At 42.3% G+C, this 26696-nt stretch overlaps 1 protein-coding gene and 4 non-coding genes across 5 annotated transcripts; all 5 read right to left on the bottom strand.

Annotated features, from left to right (window-relative positions):
• Positions 1-515: 515 nt before the first annotated feature.
• On the bottom strand, positions 516-26613 carry NOP58 (NOP58 ribonucleoprotein). The gene is made up of 15 exons (XM_054209256.1): positions 26410-26613; positions 22299-22375; positions 20479-20531; positions 18482-18606; positions 17303-17439; positions 16056-16120; positions 14715-14849; positions 13683-13828; positions 12608-12734; positions 11752-11915; positions 10903-11037; positions 9589-9650; positions 6904-7037; positions 1617-1717; positions 516-859 (listed from the first exon to the last, which is right to left on the bottom strand). Exons 1-15 carry the CDS (start codon positions 26452-26454, stop codon positions 803-805), a joined length of 1563 nt encoding a protein of 520 aa, XP_054065231.1. The 5' UTR covers positions 26455-26613; the 3' UTR covers positions 516-802.
• LOC128913225 (small nucleolar RNA SNORD11) lies at positions 12355-12440 on the bottom strand. Its single transcript, XR_008467889.1, has one exon. It is a non-coding gene; the product is annotated as a small nucleolar RNA SNORD11 (small nucleolar RNA).
• Positions 13498-13581, bottom strand: LOC128913226 (small nucleolar RNA SNORD11B). The gene has a single exon (XR_008467890.1). It is a non-coding gene; the product is annotated as a small nucleolar RNA SNORD11B (small nucleolar RNA).
• Positions 15405-15492, bottom strand: LOC128913221 (small nucleolar RNA SNORD70). Its single transcript, XR_008467885.1, has one exon. It is a non-coding gene; the product is annotated as a small nucleolar RNA SNORD70 (small nucleolar RNA).
• LOC128913219 (small nucleolar RNA SNORD70) lies at positions 20130-20218 on the bottom strand. The gene has a single exon (XR_008467883.1). It is a non-coding gene; the product is annotated as a small nucleolar RNA SNORD70 (small nucleolar RNA).
• Positions 26614-26696: the final 83 nt, after the last annotated feature.

Genomic DNA, 26696 nt, shown 5'->3' on the forward strand with positions numbered 1-26696 from the left:
ACAAGAATGGCAGAATTGGCAAATGGCTGATTTTTGCTACTAATAAGAAACACTCGTCTTTTCAGCTTCACTATCAATAACTGAAGGAATTTGGCCTGGGCTTTTTTTTTTTTTTTTAAAATCAAGTGAAGAAAGTTGCCACAATCGTCACACAAGCAATTTGGAAGTTAACTCATGTTAGTTCAAAATATGCCTCTGAATCTTGTCAGTCAGTGCAGCAAAACCAAAATGTTTGAAAGATGATTAAAAAAGGCTTTCTCAGGAGAACTACAGCACAGACTCAATAATGCACCTCAGCTGTTCAACGGAACTTTGATATTATGCAGAGATATTTGTATCAATTTTATGGAGAACTTAAGAATATTACAACCTTTGAAATCTTCAGAGAATAAACTGCAACAGGACATCTACACATTTAGAATTTTTTTTTTGCTGATCATTCATTTGAAACAGTAAGTCTTAGAAATAGTCCTGATAATGGTTAGAAAACCAGCAAACAAGTTAAAAGACAGAGATTATAAGATCTCCATAAAAATGTTTTTATTCCTTATCAGTGGAGACTGCATATGAAAAGAGGATCTACTGCAAGCTTTTCAACAAAAGAAACTGCAAAAAACCAGCAATCCTCCTAAGTAGCAGAGATACTGGGGTATCCTGTTCCAGGGCAGAAGAGTTATCAAATCCATCTCCTTGCCCTCTTGCAACACAGGGAAGTTAGTTTTCAGCAAGAGGCTAAAGAAATTATGTCAAGAAATGCCACTCTGAATCAGCTGTCCAAGGGCAATGTTCCCCCTGTTCCTCATCAGTCTTCATCCTCATCTTTCATTTTCTTCTTTTTCTTCTTCTTTTTCTCTGCATTCTGCAAACAAACAAATGTTGCTCTGAACAAACCATAGTGGAGAAGCAAAGCAACACATGTAGCTAGGCAACCAAGCTCACACTCAAAGCATCACAGCAGCTGCCGTACTCAGCAAAGCACAACGCAAGAGATGTCCCCTTCCTCTGGTGCCAATGTACTGGTGTTTACAGCACGGTGGGGCCAGCAGGCAAAGGAAGCTGTGCTGCCTGCCACATTGCTGGCAGCTCAGCACTGCGGTCAGACTGCTTCAGGCAGCGTAGCTGCCCTAAGCACAGGGGAGAAAATGAAATCCCATGTTAAGAACAGGATTTCAAAACTGAGCAACTAGCCTGGTTCCGTCTCATCCACTCTACTGTTGCTTGGAGACATCAAACAATGCTTCATCAATTCAGCAGGTACAGCCTCTGCTCCCTACAAGTCCTAAACACTAGACGGATGCCTGTGGTTCGGCACTAAGGGACACCCTCCCCACTAGAAAGCATGTAGAAAGAAGATTAAAGCTGGGGGTGGGCAGAGGAAAGGAGAGGAAACACTCCTGGTACACAGAGGCATTAGTCACAGATTTCCCAGACCTTATTTTGTAACACAAATCTTCTTGGACATTACAGTGATGGATATCATGAAATAAAGTTACTAGAGCAAAACTGTCCTTGCATACCATGGTTTATACAGATAAGAATATGTTTTCCCCCCTCACTCCCTATGTTTCGGAGAGTATTCCCATAAAGGATCAGGTAGCTGTGCAATTCTGCCTCACCTCAACTGTGGGGCTTCGCTCCTCTTCTTCAGCTTGCTTTTCCTTATCCTTTTTCTTTTTCTTCTTTTTGACGGGTTCAGCATCTTCTACAGTTGTCTCTTCTGTATTACAGAAGGAAGAAAAAGGAAAGGCAGGTTGTCAGTTAAGAGCGTAAAAGGCAAAAGAAAAAGCTTCCCATGAAATGTGAGAGGACGCAATGATGATAATATGAATGCAAAATGCTGAATACCACGCTGATCCTTCTTTACATCTCTCTATACCTTCCCCTTACCTGCTTGACTACTCCCTGCTATAATCAAAATATACAACTACCTAAGACACAAGTGACAATGTTCAGACAGCACTATATACATCTGGTGCAAACACCACTCCTATATGCTGCTCTCAAAGTTTAAAACAATCTTGCATATTTTCATTAGTCTTCCAACTTATCTTCAAGTACTCTTTCTGAAAACAGACTGTCCACAGTTTGGCAAATATTTTCAACAGCATCACAAGAGCAGTGGAAGGACTCTAAAATCCACATTAGAAGTGTGTTCAGCCAGCAGTAGCTTGTTTGCAACTGATTTCCCTACCTTGACATGGGAAATTTACTAAGAAGCAGACCTGTTTTCTTAATTGTTTAGACCAGCAAACACAAAGATTTCTTAATGCTGAGCTAACATAAAGCATTTAATGCAAAAGGAGAAATTCCTTCCTGTCCTGGAAGACAGGAATTTAATTATTTGCATAAACTGAGAGAAAGGTTAACCCAAGGAAAGATTTACTAATGCCCTCTTACATTTATTTTTCAGAGCTATTTGCCAACAGCTGGTCTATCTAATCACAGTGGTAAAGGCACTATGATTTACCACTCATTTTCTAGAACACATACCACAGTTTTAGGAATCTCTAGGTAAAGAAACCAAGCAGAAATCATTACTAAGCTGACAGCCTATGCAGTAGCCAGGCTGTTACTGGAGCATACCCAAGTTAAACTTATTTGCACAACTGAGTCAGTGCCGGATACCAAGTTTTCTCAGTATGTACTACTCATGAGCGAGTTCATGATGTAGCAACCACTGTCCTTCAGCAGCTACAAAACTGAGATGCTGAAACCAGTGGTGTTTGTGGTGTGTACAGTTGCTACTGGATGTGTGACTCAAGAAGTAATTTTCTCACTGTACTCCCCCAAAAAATGAATCAATTTCATTTTGAAGCACATTCACTTACCACTTACAAAAAGAACAGAAACAAACCCAGTGCAATTATAAAAACCCCAAAACACACAACCTGCTAACATCTTGATTGTACTTCATCACAAGTTTAGTTCCTCAAGGCAGCACAAGGATCACATGAGTCAAAAATACACTTCAATCTTTGCCTCTAACATAAGCTTCAGACAAAAAAAAAATTGGCTTCAGGGTAAAAAATTTCTAGACATGTCTACAGGAAAATACAGCCAAACAACACATGCAGTTTTCTGACATTAAAAGATGCCAGAAGCAAAACAGCAAGGATTCCAGATAAAGGAACTGGTAAATATCATTGTAAGTGGATTCTGCCATACACATCATTCACAGTGAACAGCATGCAAGCATAAGGCATTCAAAACACGTGTAAAAGTATCCTCACCTCCCTATGTATGACATAGGGAACTAAAAAGTAGCTGAAAAATAAGCATAAACTACATTAAAGCCACACAGTACAACAGGAGCATACACATCACATTTTGCTACGCAACACATTTTCACTCAGCTGGATTGATAAGCTACGCATTTTCAAGCAAAACGTTGGGTGGTAACCTTGGAAAAACAACTTCTTGTTATTCCCCTACATGTCATCAAGTCTGACACACCAGGCAGTGGAACCTGTCACAATTTACAACCGCAGATGATGCACTGTGCACTCATAGGCACTGTCACTTCTCAGAGCTAGCAGCAGATGCCTTCCTGAAGATTTCAGTTGCTGCTTTCTAGCAAAGCCTATCACAAGACTTCACGTATTTGTACCCAGGCAGAATGACGATAAAGGCTTCAGGGGTGCTGGTCTTTTCCCTCTGGGTGCAACACTTCTAAGTCACTCAAGCCCAGTGGGGTTTCTTTGTGATACACAGCAGCTGACAAGAAAGCCAACAGCTCTCACCATCAGGCACCCAAGGCACAGAAAGCAGCACCCGGAAGCGCAGTCTGATTGATGGCCCTGTGCAGTGCTGGAGATCACCTGCAGTAGTTCCACTCACCCGGTTTCCACCGGTTTTCTCTAAGCTTTTACACACCAGCCTGATGTACCCTCCCTCCTCCACATAATTCTCTGCATGCACAGAATCAAGTCACATTGCCTATCAATAAAGACACCACATTGTGATGTTGCTGTCATTTAAGGCTTTGTGTCTTGCAGGGTTCATTCCTTTAATTTAAGATGGTATTTCTCTTTTCAAGGGAGACATTTCCATGTGACTAGCTGCTACTATATCCTGATGCTTAAATGCAAGTTGAGCACTTCAGTGGGGGCACTGGCTAGCTCTGTTGGTGGTATGCATTCTGTCTAGCCACATTCAATTTCAAGGACTGTAGTCACAAAAATACCTGTCCAATTTCCCTTCCCCCACCATTAAAACATGTTTTAACAGACAGGCCCTTAAGTGGATTATAACTTGTTTCAGGCGGTATCCTTCCACTTGGCTTCTCTTTAGGTGCAAAAGGTGAAAGTGGTCTGAAGTCATGTCTCAATCCCTGCCCCTCCCCCTCCCCACCTCCCAGTTCCTGTCTAAAGTACTGCCATACATGCACCCCAAACAGGGAGAGAGAAAACGCCACACACCTCGTCTTGCATTTACATTTCAGGCTAGCACAATTCAAAATACTGTCCCCCTTTACAACAAATACTAAAGCAATATAATGGGGGTTGGACTAGGTGATCTCCAGAGGTCCCTTCCAACCCTATGATTCTATGATTCAATAGTTTGACGAATCATTTTTCAGTGGCAGCTTCCCAGCTTATTCCTGTCCCTTACCTTCCTCATGTAATACAAACTGGATCAAAATTGATCTGGCTGAAGAATTCCTTTTTTTTTTCTTGGACTGCTTTTCCACCACCCCCATTTATCATGCAGCTGCACAAACAGCATGGGGAAGAGGGGGCAGAGACTTCTTTCACAACACTATGTCTGGGTGTGTAATCTCTGACCAGGGAAAAGCTTAATAGAGCACTGCATCAACAGGAACAGAATTAAGAACAGCAGAAATTAAAGGCTCATGCATATTCCACTGGACATGCAACATAAATCTTAATGCTGGGACCTCCTCTGCACTCTGTGTATTATGGCACTTACTGAGCTACCCAAACTTCTCGAACCACCACCACTACGCCTCTAGCACACCATGGAGTCATACCACCTATACTGGAAGAGAGCAAGGTCATGGTCCGTCTGGCCTGTGTCAGGGAAATCCATGCACTTTGCTGGGTGATCAAATACAAGAATTTGCAGACATAAGGGCAGTGCTATTTTAAAGGGTACAAGAGGACACGCTGAAGGGATTAGTTCTGCACACAGCTGATACGAGATAAATAAGCTCTCAGAAAACACTTCTTCCATAGCCTGAAGCAACTGGCACAGTTAGTTCTAATGCCCAAGTAGCCAAATAAAATGACCCAGTTGATATGAAGAACTGGGAAAAAGCAGGAGCTACGAACCACGCATCTGAAGGATGCCCTACCTTTTCAGGCAGAAAAGCAACACATCTGAATCCCGTACTTCAGGACAAAACAGCCAGCACAGATTTCAGAAGGCCACAAGTACTCTGAACGCTGTCTACCACTCAAATACTTCTTGGTAGCTCAAGGATACCTGCTAAGCTGCACCTAACCCCTAAATCAGGGGGTATCAATAAAGCAAAGGAAGCAAACACAAGCGGGTTTTGTGTATAAAAGCATGAACCATTGAATAATATGTTTATGAACATAAACAGCCTCTTCAGACTGTAAGTGACCAGGCTGGAAACTAATATACTATTTCACCTGTGAGCAGCTCATGTCTGTGATATGTCAACACTTGCTTTGATAATGCAAGGGAAGCCCAAGGGAACAATTCTGGACTACGGTAAGGGAAGTTAGTTCAAAAGATTATCAAAAGCAGTAGCTGTGAGAACACCTACATTCTCAAAAAAGCAAACAGGCAAAGTTCAAGCCTCTGAAGTACTCATGTGTCCATGTCTCATTATGATAAGTACATGAGAACAAGCTGTGGCACAGATCTCAGCTTTATAGCACAAAGGATTCTCCTTCCAGTGTAACTTTAATTCTCAGCTAAGTTTAGGTTCCTCCAAGTTGCACCATCCATGTACACAGACACCATGAACCAAGTGGCATGCAGAAAGATCACACCTCAGTGCCAGCTGAGCATGAAGAGGTACAGAACCAGTGTAACTACACTCTGATATTCTAGAACACAGCAGCGCAGAGAAGGGCAGAAAGGGAAGGCTGACAGCCCTCACCTGCTGCAAGCACAGGTAGCTGACAAAATTTGCAAGTAGCCCATGCCCAGATCTGGCTCAGGGTCTCCCAGAAGTGACTTAAAGTCATCTTCCTTTTCCTTTTTTCCTCCCTTACAAGTTACACACTGGGTACTCCACTATCACAGCAAGTATTAGGCCATTTAGAGGTGCTGAAATGCACACTGGAAAAGAGAGAATGTTTCTTAAAATGAACCACAATATAAAACCAGATTATTTTGAAGTCACAGTCCAAAATCTTCACACAGTAACTTATGAGGGAAGGAAAGAACAACTGTGGCCATAGTTCAGTTTTAGCTCTCCAGAAAATAGCAACTGTTTATGTATTAGGTAAATTCAGACTGAAATTTCCAAGTGTCATTTCACCTCAAATTCTGACCTTTAACGTTTATATGTCGAAACATGACAGAAAACATTTCTATACAGAATCAAACAGTATTCTTTAAAGAAAATTGGGCAGGTTCAGGTTTTACAGAGAAGAGCTTTTTTGTCTTCAAGATACTGAGACCCACTAAATATGAACCTGCTGAGCAAGAAATTCTGCAAGAATTTTTTTTAAAATTTTAGTTGTTTAAAAAAAAAAGTTCTTATATGCTTACAACTGTTTAAAAGCATATCTTTAAAGTAAACTGAATACAGTCTGGTGTCAGTCCATAAAGGATTATTATTATTATTTTTAAAATACATGGTCATACCCATTAAGAATAACCAGGTTTTGTGGCTGGCTATAAATGTTAAGCCCCACTGCACGATGCACACAGCAACATGCCAGCAGCACAGATGCAGCAACTAACCTTTCATCTCTGCTTTGAACTTCTTTGCTTTCACAGCAACCTCTGCGTCTTGTTCTTCCACCTCCTGAATTTTGCGTTTCTTTGAAACGGCAGGAAGCGTAGAGTCGCCAGATGGGTCAAATATTTTGACTTCACTGTAATGAAGAAAACAAGTCAGTTTGGGTAACAAAAAGAAGAGACAGTCCCCAGGTAAAATCCTGCAGTTGAACATAAACTTTCCAACGCAACCTCCCGAGAGCATTTGCAAATCGATCTTGCTCAGCTAACAAAGCATCTACAGGTTGTGAGGTCCTTTCTCCAATACATGAATGGTTCATCAATAATCATGACTACAGGGTATACTCCAGAAAGTACAACTGTCTGATCTGAACAGAAGACACTGGTTAAGCAAGAGTTTAGTTCTGGTTTATATCTGTTCAAGGCTCTACAGAGCAGTTAAATTACCCATTAGATTGATCTCTCTGCCACTGAAAGCCTTCCTATCACAGCTGCCTATGCTCACAAGCACACCGCTCCCCATAATTTGGTCCATATAAGCGTACCCGAAGGGTAATATATATACATATACACACACACACGTATATACATACACACATATACACATAGGATTAGAAGTAGCTTTACTTTTGCTTCTTCTGCAGTGCCTCTCCACCATTACCTTCACAGGACACAACTCACAAGGTAATGCTATGGCTTATCTCTGTATCACTTGTATCACTGACTTTATGGGACACGCAAATACCTAACCAGTGCCTGAAACTGTCTCTTCTTGAATATTGCATGCTCCTTTGTTCAGTCCCAAACTCCTCTACAGGCTGCAGAGAAGCAGCCATGCTGAAACCCAGTGCTCTTTAGTTGGACCTTTTCAGGGGCAGTTGAATCATGTAATAGCAATGAAGCAACTTTTTTCTTACTCATTCAGAACAGAATTGTACTGAAGGAGAAAGGAGTTTTAAAACAGTAAGCCTAAACTATTCTCCCCCCAGTCATATACTTAGCATCCAAACTTCTCTAAAATAGGAATCTGAAGTAGCTACCTTGTGCAGATTACAAAAGCAACTGAGGCTAGTGACCAGACTGGGAAGCATGTGGTGATGCTAGCAGACAGTACGATCAATTCATCCTCTAAGCATCAGAAACTATTCTTATGGGGCTGAACACTGTATATTGCTTTACAAAAATTGATTACGCAGGCATTTGCAAACAGTGGGCTCTGCTTCAGCTAAGCCCAGGCAAGAGTTCACTGGCTTCCTTGTCATTGTCAAACTACTACGTATATACAGAGATACATAAAAATAAAAATCAGCAAATAAACATGACAAAGACAGGTAATGCACACATCTTTTTTGTAAAGAATACTGACATGCTTCACTTGAACCTCATCACTAAAAAGCTACCTCACAATTAACTTCTGAAACATTACTTTGATGTAGCTATTTCATGCAGGATCCATAGTTCCATACAAGACTAAGAGATTCTTGCTAACCTCCTTAAAACACCAGTTTAGCCCTTCAAACAATCTCCATAAAGCAGCACTACTGCAATTTTTGTACTACAAGGACAGCTTGACAGGGACTGAGTCAGTTTCCCTTTTAGGCAGTCAGACTAAGCCAAACAGCCAGGAATTATCTGCAGTCTCTCCCCCAAGCCTAGACACGTTTACAGAGCATGTCTAACAGTAGAAACATGTCCTGGCAGGAATTCATGACTCCTTATTTCAAGAGGTCAAAACTCAGCATGTATGTTGTCTCCTCAACACCCTCCTCCCTAACCTACTGCCTCCTTACACGCCCTGATGGTTCATTTACTGACGCTGTCTTTTCAAAAGCTGCTCCAGAAATCACAGCCACCACTACACTTTGAAATGCCTAGCATATGGAAACAAAAGTTACAGCTAGGCTTGAGAAATATGTTTGGGGACTGCAGATGGGTGCAACAGTGCTATTTTTTCCCCTCACAGAACTAGCAGCCAGCCCCGGTTTTGCTGAGCACTTGCCCTCTCTACACCAAAGGTTCAGCAAAATAAGCAGGCCAAGCAACCAAATTAAGCGAAAAACCCAGATGTTACAGCTCAGACTAATAATAACCCGTTCCAATCCTTAGATGTTCAGCTGTCCCAGTTGCAATTTATAGTGTCACTTCAGGCACCAGAAATGCTCTAGCAGTGTCCAGAGTACAGACCCTCTATTACCTAAGATACATATTACTTATTACGTACAAGACCTAAACAAGATGAAGCTTTGCTTAAAACAAGTGAGGAACAAGACAACTAAGTAGGTCTCTAGGACAGCTTCCATGTCAAAGGAATGAATTCAAACTCTGATTTTCTCAAATTTAATTTATTCAGACATGCATTAAATAAAGCTGATACATATTAAATCCCCAAACTATTCAGCTTTTTGGGCTGATGATGATAGCATCTAAATACACTTCTTGTCTGATCATGTCAGTAATTTACTATTAGAAAAATCAGGACTGTTTCCCCAGTTCAGTGGCTTTGCCACAACAGTAAGACATGGGAAAATGGAAATTCCCATAACAATGGGACCTGTTATCAGTGTTTAAGAGTACAGAAAACGTTTTCTGGATCTTAAGTCAACTCAGCCCACAACCAAAAGTCTTCTCAGAAATAAAAATATGGAGAGTTATTTATAGTCAGCCAAGCTGAAAGGAAAAACTATTCACCTCTTGTTTTGATACTTGTCTGTCCTGGCCAAGGCTTTTCCAGTGCCACTTATTCTTCTTAGCTACAAGAAAAATTTAGGCGTGAAAAACAAATTACTCATAATGAAAACAATTCACAACACAAGTTCTACAGCTCTTGAAAGGAATTAAAAATGGAAAGATAGACATACATTATTGGTCAGGCTCTTGTGCATCTGATGAGTCTTACACCCGGGAGTAGAATAGTGACAGGGAGGTAACTGGGCTTGAGAAAGGCCTTTCTACTATTGTTCTTCAAGAGACCAATTCAATTAAAGGGCACCTAGTACTGGATCAAACATACCACAGCCACATGACATACAACATCATACCTCTAAATTCCCAAGACCAGCTCAAAGTTGTGCACACTTTCTTTTTTTTGCAAGGAAAACTGCATGTCAGGGCAGGTATCACCCTATGCCTGGCATAAAGCCAACCTTAAAACCACAATACAGGCCACAAGCTGGATTTGAATTAAATCTATACTTGTCAGGTGATCAGTTTGTGTTTTGTTATTAACCCGTCTCCTTGCCTTTGTTTCCATAGGAAGTATCACCTCCCATGAAATGCTCAAGGAGGAGCAGGCAGGTTTTTCTGGATTTTTCATTTTTGTTCTAGCGATGCCAGTACTACAGCATTAGTATTAGATCTCCTAGCTTGGAGGGCTGAACGTAGTCCTCATTTACAAGATCGCATGCAGCACGCATGTCACCTAAAAGAAGAAAGTGAACCCTACAGTCTCCCAGCATGCTGTGCCGATGGCAACAAATGGAACAGCAGGTATAGAGAGGCAGGAGATGCATTAGGTGATGGGAGGGCAACGCAGCAATTTGCAGAGTAACACCTTGCTTTAGCTACAGAGAAAGCTCCTTAAGACTAAGAATCATCAGAGTTCAGATTTTAGGGAACTGTGGTGGAAAATATGAGGGGGGAGAAAACCCAAATGCGCTTTCTTCTAAGGTGAAGAGAGAGGAGCTACGAAGCAACAAGCATATTTTTGCAATTAATACAGAGGTGTAGTAGAATGTAAAGGTATGATCTTATTCATCTTGTTCAGAATCAATATTTTTCAGTATAACATAAATGAAAACAGGCGTGCAAACAAGAAAATCTAACATACAAATGGATGCAGCCAGCTCACAAATCCTACTACTCCAGCCAAGGCTGTAAGAAACTACAGAATTAGAGTGACACTAGATCACACAACTGAGTGAAGGCAAAAGACTCAGAAAGCAGATCAGAAAATCATACCATAAACAACAACGTCAGTTTCATGCAGCCCTCTGCTAGACTTACCCCTCTCTCTTCCAAATGCCTCAGTCTCGTCTCTACTTTTAGTCTGTTCTCAGCTCCCATTTCAGCATTGGTGTCCTCTCCGAGGGCATCATAACGAATAGTCAAGGCAGTCTTAGCTGCCAGCATTCGAGAAATCTGGAAAAGCCAAAAAGAGTATTAAATGCTAAGACTTAACGTAAGACAATGATTCACTCTGATCTGGAAACCATATCCACAAACAAAAGAACAATTGAACATTTACTAGCAGTATTTAGTCCAAAAAAACAATTAGTACATCATTCTTTTAATACTGAAATACTGTTAACGTAACACCTTATTTTCTTGACAGAGGGAAACACCTGAGACAGCAAGTTAGTTATACGTATCCCACTCTACCCCAACCTTTACGTCAGATTAGCTTGAGGTGTAATTTCCGTATGCATAGCTCTCTCCACAATTCAACACACATTCATCCCCCTGCGTTGTAAAAGCCTAAGCTCTTTAAAAGCAAGTCACAAAAGTTACTAGCTTTAGCACAACAAGAGTGATTTTCAAGTTACACTAAACTAAGTTGGCCTGTAACAGCTTAGTTTACTATCACATAGAAGAAAGTAGCAACGTACCCCTTGAGAAAGCCAGCATTACGTTGTAACTCAGCAGGAACGCATCTATGGACAATACCATTCATATTTTCAAACAGGAATGAATGACATCCAAAGGTTTGTGGGACAGTGGCGTTTTCCATGTAACCATGGAGCAATACAGTAAAGCAAGCCATGGAAAGAGCGTCACTGTGAAGCTCAAGCCATCTCATCAACAGATATTCATGCTCTGGAAAAAGCCAAGCTGGTAAACAATTCTGGAACTCACCTTTCCTTTGTTTTTGGTGTTGGTTTGTCCCACTAGGGAAGCATGATAGATAAGGCCAAATTTAGGTGTGTCCCGTTTAGTCTTCAGTGCTCTGAAGAGTGCCTTCTCAGCACCCAGTAACTGAACCGTTGAAGCTGGATGTTTTGCCAGGTTCAAGAGGGAACCTAGAAGGAGGTGACACCGCAATAGTAACTTGTCAGAGGAGCAGCTAGAGAAGCAGGAGGCTAGCTTCCTACACTATTCAAAAGCAGGAAGCTCAGTAAAAAAAAGTAGAAAGCTCAGAGCCATCTATTTCTATAAGAGCTGCTTCATGTACATTTTCTGAAGGACAGATAAGCCATTTCAGTCTTTCATGCTTCAACTAACTCTGTCTTAGTCTGATTTCAGCCACAGGAAAGAAGGCTGACTCAATAAAACATGTTCCACTGGAGTAATGCCTACTCCTGACAAAGTCTGGCAGCAAGAACGTGTCATCGCAGAACTGCAGCACAGATAACTGAAGTGAGGATGCTATCTTGAGCCAGACTGACTATAAAAGCCTAACGCCAGTTTGTCAGCGTTTTACCGCAGAAGTGACTGGACTATCAGCAGGAGGCTCGGGAAGTGTCTCAGAAGAGGTAGTGACTTAAGTTGCCCTCATATTCCGAAAAGAATTCAGGCCAACTGAGAACTTCATCATCACAGACTACTACCAAGCTCATGCCGGTATTCTCAGATTCCTTAAGAGCTACCTTCCCTCCCTTTATCATGAGATGTTCATCAGGGCCTTGCATAATGTTTTTAGCTGACCAGGTCCTCAGAGAAAATCTCTGATGAGGTCATCTAAGCTTTATTTACACTGATATGCGTAACCCACCTGCATGAGCAATGAGCCTTGCTCCAACCAGTTCACCCACCATGATGGTGAGATTAGGAGCAATGGCCATCATTCTGTTCTTCAGGTAGTCATACAGCTGTGTCCGATACTCAGAGATTTCAATCACCTGGCACAGACAGAGTTTGGTTACAGGAATCAGTATTAGCTGACTGACAAATATCAAGTTAAATATATTGAAATGAGGAACTGCCGAGAGTTCCAGTAAAAAAGACTAACGAAATGCAAAACGCACAGACAACCATAAGCCAGCGTTACAGAAAGCTTTATATAGGGCATATTCCCAGAGCAGAGCTACATCCACAAAGTATACTAGATCTGCATTGCTCATTCCCTTATGCAACTTATTTTCTCAGCAAAGCTCCTGATAAAGGACCTGACAACATGCCAAAGACAGCGAAGTAGAACAAAAATACTAAGGACATTTTCTTTAGGACAAAACCCTGGAACATTCAGTCTTCACATAAATCTTTGCCACCATTCTCTTGACATGGGATAAATGCTCTTTACTTGTTCCACACAAATACACACAATTAGAACGCACATAAAAAGGCAGCCCGGTCTAGACCAAGAACAGGAACTCCTAACCCTGCCACTCCCTGGTAAAGTCACAAAGGGATCCAACTGGCACCACTAAAGTCAGAGGGAGTTCACATATAATCCAGATGAAAGCAGGATAGGGCTCCTAACTCTTCTGGGGCCTCAGTGCTCCACTTTTAACCCAGGGTTTATCACCAAGCTTCAAAACTGACAGATTAAAAAGAGGCTATAGAGTACCATTGTCTCAAGGACTTAAAAGCACAATGATGTCAAAATTCCAGCCAAAAGTAAGACTGCGACTTTTGGAAGACTGTGCAGACATCAACAATCTGAGATGGCTCAGATGAGGTAGTGACTGTGCACCCTCATGTTTATACATCAGGAGAGCAACAATACAGGAATCATCACTGCCATCACAAGTGTGTTTGGAACACCCTGGGAAAACCTCTCCTTGACAGAAGAGGCTCTGGTATGGCTAAAGTGGAGTTCCTATTGCTATTCATCCACATGTACATACCTGATCACAGAGATGGATTATGTTGTTTATGTCTTCTTCTGATACTTCTGTCCCCATGGAAATCTCAGCAGCAGCCTTCACATCCTCTTCGATCTCCTCTGGTAGGATGTCAGAAACATCAGAGGTGGCAAAATTGGTTCTGTCTCCTGTAGGGGACAGACGAAAGCATGTTTGTGCTGGGGGCGAGATGAACTAGTAAAACAAAAAGCAGCACAGAAACAGACGGCAATAAAAGGCCAAAATAACAACAGTGAGTCAAGTCTGCTGTCATTCTATTCCAAACTCCCAAAATACATGTCAATGTTCTGACTTCACATTTATACTAGCTGCAAATGGTTGGAAATATTAAATCTGAAACTAGAAAAAAAGCCCTTACTCTGTAACACTGCATATTTCACCTTTTCAGTAGCTCCTTGCTGCAAGATTTTCACTCACAAGATTACAAGGGAAGAATTCCAGGAAGCGAGCAGTCATTTACCACTAACCAAATCTATGTAATTCTTCCTACAATTGGGAAAAAAGCTCCCTTAAAACCACAAGTCTCTCTGGACTGCAAACTTCACTTAATAGTGAAAAAAAAAAAATCATCAATACAAAGCGCATGCCTAAGAGGTGAGACAAGGATCCAAAATATTATAGCGGTCATTCTTTCTGCTCTTATGAATAATTATAGCAGTTGTAGTCTCCAAGAACACCCACAAACAGGCAGCAATTCTCTTTACATCAGTTTTTGGCAGCTAACTTCCCAACGGGTCTGCTGACTAATTGTGATTCTAAGAAGATATGCCGGTGGTCCATGAAGAACTGACCAGTTATACAGTATCGGCTTTCTCTTAAGCTTCAAAATGGTAAATTGCATCAACACACAGATGCAAGCACACGCTACTTTTCTACTGGCCCTATTCACGCTGTTGCTGAAGGGAGGATTGTACACAGGGTCATGAGTGAGTGGCTGGTTTACAAATCAGTGCCATTAATGCATTGCATACTAACATGCAACATTCTCCAGGCTCACATCTCCTTATTACTCACCAACTTTCCGCACACATTTACAATATGCTAGGTTATCTGTGATGATTTTGCCCAGTTCAGGGAAGTGCCAACCATACCATTCCCTACAGCGCATGATGTAGTTATTCAGTTCTTTGTCCAAGTCATCAAGAAGTGCTAAGAGAAAGAAGAATGGACTTTTTTTTCTAAAAAGGTAATCTAAAAATGGAAAACTCTCAAATAAACACATTTAAATAGTGTAAAGGGAGATAAACTGAAGTACTTTATCCCATAAAGACTGGAATGAAACATAAACTGCATAATCCCAGGCACAATATTCTAGAAATATTAGAATTCCCATGGGTGTGGCCTGAAAGTTTCATCACTGGGACTGCCTTGGAGAGGCTCCTTTAACAGCTGTAAAGCACATTGTGTGTAGCCAAAGCTCTACACACGAGATTGATGTAAAACTTAGCCACCTAATAAGCTTTAAGAAAAAATGTTTTAATGGTGAGAAACTGATCATGTACTCAATTATTTGATTTAAGATTGTATTAAGCCCTTTAGTTGCCTTTATAATATAAATATACCTAACACAAATTCACCAGGCTCACCATTTACGAGATATGACCAATAACCTAATTTACAACATAAGAGTATTAACACCCAGAGCATATATTGCTACAGAGCCCTGAGGCTAAAATATTTCCTGCTAACGCAATACCAACATTCCCATCTGTTGTCTCAGTGGTAGTGACGAAGGAACTGATTTAAATCATTAACTTCAGCTTAACTACGTTTCATCATTGACAACAGTCTGGGAATTAATATTACAAACAGGATTCCTCACCACTGCTTCACAGCAAGCATGCCAAATATGATGTGTATGTCTTCAAGGAAAACTGAGGAATGGGCTTTCCTAGCTGCGTTTACAATTTCAGTCTGTCTACCATAAGAAAGCAAGCAGCATTACACACTGTAATGGGTTTTACAAGCCTAATGTAAATGCGTACTTCTAAGTTGCTCTCTATGTAAGATACCACCAAAGTGGTCAGATAATCCTGTCCTACCTATTCTCACAACACTGCTCAGAAGGGAGGCGTGTTGGGAAGTGAAATCCTCCTGAACTTACACTGCCTGTATTTCAGCTGATCTCTATGCCAAAAAAAAGTGGACATCAGTTTACTTTATCACCCTAAAAATGTGCCTGCTTGTGGAAAACCCTATGAAGAAAACACACCTTATGCCTAGCTGAACACCAATGCCCAATTTACTGAAACATGCTAAGAGGAAATTGACAGAAATACTTTTCTGTAACCAATGTAAAGAAGTCAGCTATCCTAAGCTGAATCCATTAACAATTTAAACTCTAAATATACTTACAAATTGCCTGGATAATCATGGTATCTACTTTGTCTGGGCTGAATTTCAACTTGTATCTGGAAAGGCTGAGGAGACAGAAATACAGTTTCATCAGCATCCTGACATCCTCCTGCAGAGCACATCCCACCTGCTTCTATTTTACATGAATACAGCTGTCCATACATTCATACCAGCTCAGTTTTATGCCATTGACTGCTCATAGCTGCGGCCAGAAGCCACTGACACAGGTTTCGCAATAGCTCCAACACATGTACATGCACGTAGCCCACAACCAGAGTGAAAGGGAAAGTTAAGGCCATCTACACGACGTGCAGCAGACTGAACATGAGTGCTGTGGCAGGAAATTGGCTGTTGGTTTCTTTCTGCACAGTTCCCCACAAAAAGTATTTGTCAACAGCACTTCCAGTTCTGCAGCGGCTGAAGACAATCCACAAAATTGTACCTACCCAGTAGCAAATATCAGCAACTCTAACATAAAGCAACAGAAGAAACTTCCTGGAACAGATACTTACTGTCTCAGAAAGCCCATTACCATCTGGCTTTAATGTATGTTTAAAATTTCTCGTTATGCTACATTAAAAGACACTTGATATCAATGAGGACTTGCATCTTTGAAGTCCTTTTCCAATATTAATGTGCATTTTCTAAGCAAACACGCATCTATTTTTAAGGAATTAGAGAACTACTTTGCTGTAGCTAACTTGCCAATGGCTCATGTACAGAACAAGATCATGTCAGAATATGACTGCTTGACCCCATGCTGATCCAACAACTTTGTATTTAACTACTACTGCACTAAACCTAAAAGGCAGCAATAGCAAGGTAGGACTTGCTATTAACTTAAATGTTAAAGGTGCCTTTAACATTTACGTCATGTATTATATGGGTATTTATTCTGGCATAAATCAGCAAATTATGGTCTTCACCTTGTCTCTCGGTGGCAATGGAGTTTTACATGACCCATCTGACTGCTACAGAGACATTTCCAACCAAATCCTAAAGTACCTAACATGCAAAGGAAAGCTATCAACTTTGACTCTGGGTGAAGATGAAGCCTTTCCCTAAAGGGTGGCTGCAAATTGGAAAGCCCTTCCTTTATAAAACAAGATTTCAGATATAAATGTACCTTGACTTACAGAGTATGAGACCACATCACATACTTGGAGACACTTTAAGCAACACAGAGTAACCAATGACACAGGAGTGGGACAGACACAGGATGAAATAGAGCTGTTCTAGGAACTCACCTGTGTGCCAGACCCAGACACATAGCTGCCATCTCTCGAGAAGGGAGGCCTGTAATAAGCCCTTCAATCTGTGAGCGAATTCCTCTCATCAGCTCTGTAACCATTGGGCTGTGTATACAACTCAAATTCAGCTTGTCCTGCAGGACGGAAATCAATGGTCCAAAGTCAGGCACAACAATGACATTCCTCTAAAGCCAGTAGCCTTATCTCATTATACTCATTATATATATACCCACTGCAATCCTGTGATCGCACAACAGTTTCAGTCATTTTTGATGCTCAAGGTAGCAATACCCCCAGTTCCCCACAGATTAACAATTCCAGTTTGAAGAGGAGATTTATAATTAACGCTTTATCTGCTATGTAGGCACTGGAACCAAAGAGTCAAGATTTGCAGTTTATCAGAAACAGTTTGGCCACAGAGAGAAAATTCAGAGGTCGAGGGCTGGGGGGCTTTGGGTCTTTTTCAGAGAACAAAACTAAATAATTAGTTCAAAGTCCTTCATATTGCTCACTTTAACACTGAATTCGCCTAATTTTGCGGCCTACATCAGCCTCCTAAGACAGCATGAGGAGGTGGTCAGAATAAGAATCACTGGAACAGGGAGCAATCAGACATAGGAGATGGGAACCTAGTATTTGACACCTTGGAGACACTGAAGAAAGCAGCCCACATCTACTGTACTCTTCCTTCCTTTGGTAGGCAAGGACTGAAGGTTGTGCACAACTGCTTTAGACTAAGGAAGGCAGAATGATGCGCACTCCCAACAAGACAGTAAGTCATCACCACACTATTGCTGCATCTGTTAGTGAGGAATAAGTGTGTCTGTCTGGCTGGTTTTTGTTTGATTCCTCTCTCCTCATGTTCTTTTTCCAGATGGGATCATTAGCAAAATTAATTTTTTAATCTGCAGGGTTTCTAACCAATTTTTAAGAGAGAAATCAAGCAAACCTGAACACCTCAGTGCACTTTTACCATATCATTCACTTGTGTACTCAAGAAAACATCTTCCCAGTGTGCACGCAGTACACATTTGCTCATAAGATTAGGTATCTTCCACACTGCAAACACAACATTGGCAGTGTAATCCATTGCTAATAACTGCAAAACCTTTGAAAAAATACTATAAGATTTCAGTAGCGTGAGACAAAAGGAAGAATGGCAACATCAGTTATCACCTTTATGACACCTCCAAGTTTGGCATCCGCTACAGCCAACTGTTCGTGGGCATCTTTTGCCACTATCTTCTTGAGAATTTTCTTCAAGTTCTTGCTGAGCTTGCCTTCTACAAGAGCTGTGGATGCTGTATAAGACAAAAAGACCAAAGATGCAGTTTATTTCCCCTCCTAAAACCTGTAAAAATAGTACTCCTAACTTGGTATTTTTATTTTAACTGCCCACAGTAGCTCCAGCCTGAGAGGCAATACTACTTCACCATGCAGTGGCTAAAATCGAAATAGAAGAAAATTATATACTTGCTCCTTTGGAGGCCTAAATCAAAAACCCTTCTCCCAGTTGCCTCTCCTTTCTCCATGTGGTTTCGCTTCTATTTCTGTCAATTTTGTTTAAGGATCTCTACCAACAGTATGCCATATGCTTTAGATATATGTTTAACATTTCCGAAGGCAGGGTTATATGGGAACACTTTGTGTATCATTTAATTAACGAACCATTTTCCAGGTCCCTTAGTCAGCAAGCGTATCTGAAGTTGAGTAATGGCTTATTTGCATCCTCTGATGATGATAATGTACTATCTAAAGCCCAGCAAAGAATGATGTCAAACACACTGATTGGGCAGCCAGACATGGATCTTTTTAATACAGAATGTAGACTGAAGAATTTTAAAGGGAAGTTCTTCATTCTCAAGTATTAATAGATCTGTAAAAGCTTTACAATCCCACACAATATATTTTGAGCAGGCACTTATAAAACTCTCTTTGTGGGTCAGCTCTGTGCTCCACTGAACTTCTGTGATTGATGCAACATCTTCACCACAGTAAATAGAGCAGAAGCCAGTGATTTTTTGATTTCTAGAACCTGAATGAAACGTAAGGGTAAAATCAAAGCGCTCTGCTGAGCTTCCTCTCAAGGTTTCTACAATGGAGATAAGTTTCCACATTTCAAGCTGGCCAACAGCTTCTAACCCACTTAAAACAGCCACATACATAGTCTTCCCTTCAAAATAAATGGAACATAGGTAGTCTGAATAAACTCTCCCATTTCAGGTAAGTAAACCTGAGGTAAAGTAGTATAAGTTTTTGTGGGGGTGTGTGTTGTTTTGTTCTGTGAGGGCAGTGTGGTGGTTTTTTGTTTGTTTTTTTTTAATCAGTCTAAGTAGATCTGAATCCAAACCAATGCAAAAGCAACACAATCCAAAAAATATGCCAGGGATAGGAATATACAGCAGCTTCAATCTCGGTTGTTTCACTTGCATCTCACGCATGATGGTGGCATCTCCATTCTTGTTTCCGTAGCTTCCTTCATAAGCTATCCCTATCACATCGGAATACGAACATCCATTCTTTAGACAAAAACATGACCTGGAACATCCATCTACTGATGTCATACAGCACATTCAGCAGTCACAGTTACGCCATTTCTGAATTATTAACTAGAACTTTTATCATTTCTGTTCAAACTAGTTCACAATATCAAGCATTTAAGTGTTGAATTAGGAAAAAATATTGAATACAAAGCTTTCTATTTTGCTTAAAGTCCTGAATTTCTTTCAAGTGCAATACAGGCATTGTTTTAGGCTGAAAAAACACAGGCATAATACACATCCATAAAACAATAGCAGTTGTAATAACATATGTACTCTGATATCTGCCTGTTGTCTCAGTGGTAGTGACGAAATGTTGACTCAAATCAGTTATATTCAGCTTCAACAAGAATCCATCATTGACAACAGGCAACAAGTATCAGTCAAAACCTTCTACATGGTGCTCATTGGTGAGCTGCTTGGGAAATAAGCATGGTATGAAAAGAAACTAGACTTCATTACATCTCTACTGCACTGGATGGATGACCTCATAAAACAACACACACAGGTGACTGAAAAATTTGTAATTTAAAAACTAAGCAAAGAAACAGAGCAGGGACAGAGGTGAGTAACGGGTGAACTAGTGCATGACAAGGATTATTTTTTTTGTAAGAATGGTGTTAACTCACTTACCAGCAAGTGCTTCTGTTGTGTCCTGAAATTTTTCAAAGTGTTTCAGCTTTACTCTACAGAAGAAAAATACAAGCGTGTAAACAAATGTACATAAACCAGATGCTAGAACCATTTTACTTTTTTTTTTTTCTTCTATCTGACTCAGCTATTATAGTTCCCCTCTTTTCCCTAAGACTGCAAGAGAGCAGAGATCAGTATCCAGATCTTCAAACAGAAGGAAGAGCACTAAACCTGCTGATTAAGTTTGAGCCTGATGTGACTTTTCAGCTGGGTCCCACAAACTTTATTTTTTAACAAAAAAAAAAAAAAGGAATTCTGATTTAGTATTTCTAGGACCAACATAATCAGAAAACCTAAGCCCCCTTTTGGTTTTGTAGTTCATATTTAAAGACAGACATCATCCATTTAATTTTCAACACTGCACCCTGATTAACCAGGTGTCACTGCAGATTGACTGATGATAGCATCTTCCCACTCATCTTCAAAAGGGAACCTTCTGCCTCTGTGGAATGCATAGCCTGCACAGCCCAGATTTAACATGCTTTTCAACCAAATGCATCTTCAAAGACTTTAAAATTGAACTGATTCATTGCCCATGAATCCTCAAGTCCTTCCTTGTAATTAGATGTTAGAATAAAAGTTCTTAGCTGAGCTTAAAACAAACAACATAAAATTCTTCCATGTCCTAACTGCTGACCAAAGCCAAAAATCATATGGACAGTGTTTAACCACACTGTGTCAGATCCTTAGGCCCAGCTTCCCTCTCCCCCTCACATAGTCTGTGGTGTTGATATCTAGAGTTACAGTTAAGAAGTTATCTAGTTATCTCAATCCAGTAAATTCCTTGTCAGGGACAGGCATTTGACTAATCCCAGTTGTGATTAACCACTGCTCTTTGTGAGTCAAGTATCCGCAAAGGAAGCAAGGTCACAGATAAAGCTGAATGCTTGAGTTACACATTTGTAGAGGCCAACAGAAGCTCTAAGCTTATAGTGATGCCTTTTCAGAAAAGCAGAAGAGATAGGAATTACTTTGATCAGAGTAGAGATCCATTAAGAGCCACATCCTGTCTAGGAAGTGGCCAAGATGATGTTTCCAGGATAAGATTAACAATACTACAAAAAGGCAGATGTGGGATATTCCAGCTGCTCCTCTAAATAATGTTACAGAGCAGGATAAATGCAAATCACAAGGCACAGCTTGTTCAGAGGTATCCATTATAACCAAAGCTGGTTAGAAATCGTCCAATAAAAACACCCTAGACAGACTTGGAAGGAATCCACAGTTGTCCCCGGCTTTAGGGCAATCTGCCAGAAAGGCCAACTTAGTCAGTAGACACTGCAATTCCTGTGCCGCTACGCAGCCGTGCTAACACTCACTGATGGCATGGGCAACAACACTAACTCTCAATTCACATGCTATTAGTTTCAGATGGATTAAACTTTTTTCTTTTTTAAGAATTTCCTCTCCGTGAGCACAAAACCCTGTCATTTCAGCCAGTTCCAGCATTACAAGCTTAGATGTTCTTGTCAAAGCATCCAGATCTCCTTCAAATATTGCTCAATTTTTTGCTTCAGTGGCACATGGTAATGACTTCTGCACCTTAATTACACTGCAAGGAAAAACGACTTATTTCTTTGATATTCCATTTTAAGTTTCTCTGAGTATCTAACTTCACATTATCACTGTTCATAGCTTCTAGGTTTTATAATACTGAAAAACAGAAATCAATACTTCCTTCTGAACCTCAGATGTGTGTAACTACAGGCAGTCACATCCTTCCAAAAGTCAGGCTGCTATCCCCACATAAAGCTGCTTACATTTTGTTGGCTTTTTCAGGAGTTTCGAATTCTTTCCATAAACTGTCAACTTCTTGGAGCTTTTTCTCATTCAGAACCTGTGGAAGAAAAAAAACCAAACACAACAAAAACCCACACAATTATATTTAAAGCACTTTTGAATGACCTTCAACCTGGCATTCAGCAGAGAAGATGTAAAGCAGATTTACAGTGTATACAACCACTGGAAGTTAATACTGATCCAGTCAACAAACTCAATTTTGGTGATCTCCAGTTTCATCACTCTCTCTCAGCAGCTTTATCCTACTAATATACACACAACATTATCACATTTTCAACTGAATTACTGAAGTTGCTCAATAATGGCTGGGTTCTTCTGCATCTGCACATTAAAGCAAAACCCTCTGCTTGTTTATCAAAACTGGGCTTGCTCCACCTCCTCTAGAGGACTCATTCACAACCCCAGTGACCTAAAACCAAACCTGCCACTACTTCGGCAAAATACAAACATGTCTGGGACGCCTAACAGGAAGAAGTGATCCCACAAGTCATTTTCATTAATCTGAGCTAGCCCAAGGAAGAAAGAGAACAACCCTATAAAGAAGACTTTTCACCACAGCCTGGTAATCAACTGAGCCAAGAATTACCTAAGAAGCAGCAATGGCTTAATCCCATCTCTGTAGAAAGGGGATCCCCCTCAGTTTTTAAACAGCATAAGCTGTTACAATTACTTCCCTAGAGCCTGCACACATTTCATGAAACGCAAAGTGTACTGCAAATTCCTAGAAAAGTGCTCAGGGGAAGAGGACGGTCAAGATCTTTACAACATTATGTTCTTTACAGCTCACTCAAAAACCTTGTTGTTTTGTCCCCACAACACAAACGCAACAGAACTGCAATTTGACTTGGTACAGTGCAGAAATCATTCTTGGGATTATGAGATTTTGCTCCCTTGCAGATTTTTAAACCTAGGTCAAAAGAGGTTGTCCTGTTTAAATTCAATTAGTAGCTGAGCAAATAAACATACTAACTGGTTTCCCACAGGACTCTGAGGCACAGAAAAATCTTGGGGCAGCTCTTCCTTTCCTCACCCTGCTGATTCTTTGCTCCAATTCATCTTTCCCATCCCATGGCCTACAGAATTTTCAGACTCTATAAACAGACATGGGCACATAGAGAAAAATAAGATTGTCACGGTATAGAAATTACATGCCTATGGATATTTTGTGTCCTGCAAGATAGTAATACTCGTTGAAAAAAGTCTTCCAAGACTTAGAATATGGTTATGCCCCATTTACCCTTACTATTTAGACTGTTTAGAGCAGTCTATTTAGAGCAACACCTACAAGGGAATACCTGAGAGCTACCCAGCTTGTTCTTGATCACCAAGGCATAAAGGCAGAGCACAGTTCTGCTGGCAACGGACATTTGTGGGCACTGCTGAAAAGGTAAGTGGGGGACTGTGACTGTCTCCCAAAATTCAGAAGTGCAAATTCTGTCCAACCCTCAACTAATTAGAAAGCAAGAAACAACCCCAAATAACCCCCACCACAAAAAAAAAAAAAAAAAAACAAGAACCCCAGCAGGAGCAATCTTTAGAGACTGCTTTAAAAAGAAAAAAAAAAAGCTAAACTCTGCAGAGAATATTTTGATACAGAACGAACATATAAGTGCAACAATGACCCAAGTTTGCAGCTGAACAGCGAGGTGTCTAGGAAAGGAAAGCTATGTGATTGAGAGCCTTGCCCTGCAGATGTGCGCTGCAGCTGGGGCTCGACGCATCTGACCTTGGCAGCTGCAAACAGAAGCAGCACAGAAAAACCAAAGCTTGCCTCAAAACATGTATTTCAATAAAATACTATTTCTGCTCAGTTCCAGCAGACAGCTTTGACCTCTCCCAATCCACCCAGGCACCATTTGCAGCCCGGTGTCTTTCCCAGCCTCTAAACGCCGCTCCTTGGTGCCTGGTGCCCTCTAGCCGCTGGGCACACACACCACAGCCGGACCGCAGGAGGGCTGCAGCCCTTCTGCACAGAGACTCCTTCCTCTCTCTTCATGCCCCTCCTCCTACCTTTGTTGACGCCTACCCTGCTTTCAGAAATTAAAATATGGGTTATTTTCAACTCCTCCTGGCTCCTGTGAAAGGTTAAAAGGCCTTGGCTCATTGCACAAGAGGTCTGAGCCTACGCAAGAGGTAACTATTATTTTTTTGTTTGTTAGTAACTTGGAAGGTGCAGCATACTAGCCAGTATGAACATCCAGCAAGCAAAACCTTCAGGGAGACTGCTGTATGTGTTAGTTCCCCAAGTACAAGTGTTGGGGGAGACAGGACAAACAGAACAAACACTATCTGCTTTTAGAAGTATTTCTGTCTTCTCCTTGCACCTTATGTCTTAAAATCCTCCTTGCCTGAATTGCACAGCTTCACCCCAATGAACAGGAAAGGTTTCAGGGCAGATGAAGTAAACAGTGCTCTGTAGAGCACCAAGTAGTGTTCTGCAGCAGGCTAGGGCAAAAGAAACCAGCACCTTGCTCTCTACACCTACACTGGTGTTCACACAAGCGCTACAGGCTTTGGGAGGAGTGGCTGGAGAGCTGCCCAGCAGAAAAGAACCTGGGGGTGTTGGTTGACAGCCAGCTGACTACAAGCCAGCAGTGTGCCCAGGTGGCCAAGAAGGCCAACAGCATCCTGGCCTGTATCAGAAATAGGGTGGCCAGCAGGACTAGGAAAGTGATTGTACCTCTGTACTCAGTGCTGGTGAGGCCACACCTTGAATACTGTGTCCAGTTTTGGGCCCCTCACCACAGGAAAAACATTGAGGTGCCGGAGTGGGTCCAGAGAAGGGCAGTGAAGTTGGTGAGGGATCTGAAGAACAAGTCTTATGAGGAGCAGCTGAGGGAACTAGGGTTGTTTAGTCTGCAGAGGAGACCTTATCGCTCTTTACAACTACCTGAAAGGAGGTTGTAGAGAGGTGGGGGTCAGTCTCTTCTCCCAAGTAACAAGCAATAGGACAAGAGGAAACGGCCTCAAGTTACACCAGGGGAACTTTAGACTGGATATTAGGAAAAGTTTCTTCAACAAAAGGGTTATCAAACATTGGAACGGGCTGCCCAGGGAAGTGGTGGGGTCACCATCCCTGGAGGTATTTAAAAGACAGGTAGACATGGTGCTTAGGGACGTGGTCTAGTGGTGCACTTGGCAGTGTTAGGTTGATGGTTGGACTTGATGATCTTAAAGGTCCCTTCCAGCCTTGATGATTCTATGATTCTAAGCTAAACGCAGAAAAAAGCCTGAGGGGGGAAACATACAACCGTTATGATCAAACTCTATGAACAACCTGATAGAACCGCACAGGCATCAACACTCGAGCGAGAGAACAGGCCAGAGGGGAGCATGGCACCGCAGCAGCTCTAGTTTAGACTTGTTCAAACCACCATGAAACTGCAGCCTTTGAGCCACCTCAAGGGGAGGCTGACAGAGAACCTGTTCCTCCCAGCACACATCCTCCGCTGAGCGAGGGAAGTCAGACCACCCGCCACGCCTGCGGGCGGGCTCACCCTGCCCGTGTGCTCAGCTAGCCGACGGGCCCCACTCTGGAAAGGCGCTCAGGCCGAAGCGCCCCGCACGCCTGTTTGGGAAGGCGCTGCCTGTCTCCCACAGACACCTTTCCTGCATCCACAAGGAACATCAGCCTCGAGAGCACAACTAGGAAGGGAAAGTGTCAACATGCCCGAGCCCAAAGACTCCAAAATGGACATGGCCACGGGTGCACGTCCTCCTACCAAATCCACCTCCACGGGTGGGAGGACATGAGCACCACGGGTGATGCCCGACACCGAGGAAACCCCCCTTCCTCCCCAAGGCACCTTCAGACTCCACCTGCAACCCCTTCCCCGCGCCTCTGCCCCACGGCCTCCCTCACAACGCGGCCTCGCTGCTCCTACTCGCCGCCCCACTCCTCCGGGCCCCACCAGCACCGCCAGGGCCAACGCGTAGAGTAAGTCCCTCAGGAGCCGCCCGCCGCAGGGGCACTCGTCACCCGTCCGTATCCGTAAACCCAGCGCATGCCCGGAGCGCTCCCCCACCACCGCCCCGGCCCTCGCTTTTGCTTCACAGCCGCCCACCCCCCACCTTGAAGATAGCGTAGCCAGCAGCGGTCTCGAACAGCACCAACATGACGACGACGACGACGGCGGCGGCGGCAGGGCCGGCGGCGGGCCCGGTGGCGGGGACGCGGCCACGTGCGCCAGCGGACGGGACCCCCTCGGTCAAGCACGCGCGCGCCGGAAGGGGAAGCGGCAGCACGGAAGTGAGCACAGCGGATGCAGGGGAAGCGAGTGGGGGGCGTGTGTCTTCCCCGCGCGCTCGCGAGCCACGTGGCGGGCGGCGGGATCACGTGGCCGCGCGCGGCGGGCGGG

Source organism: Rissa tridactyla, chromosome 7 (assembly GCF_028500815.1).
Source record: "Rissa tridactyla isolate bRisTri1 chromosome 7, bRisTri1.patW.cur.20221130, whole genome shotgun sequence".
Taxonomy (NCBI): domain Eukaryota; kingdom Metazoa; phylum Chordata; class Aves; order Charadriiformes; family Laridae; genus Rissa; species Rissa tridactyla.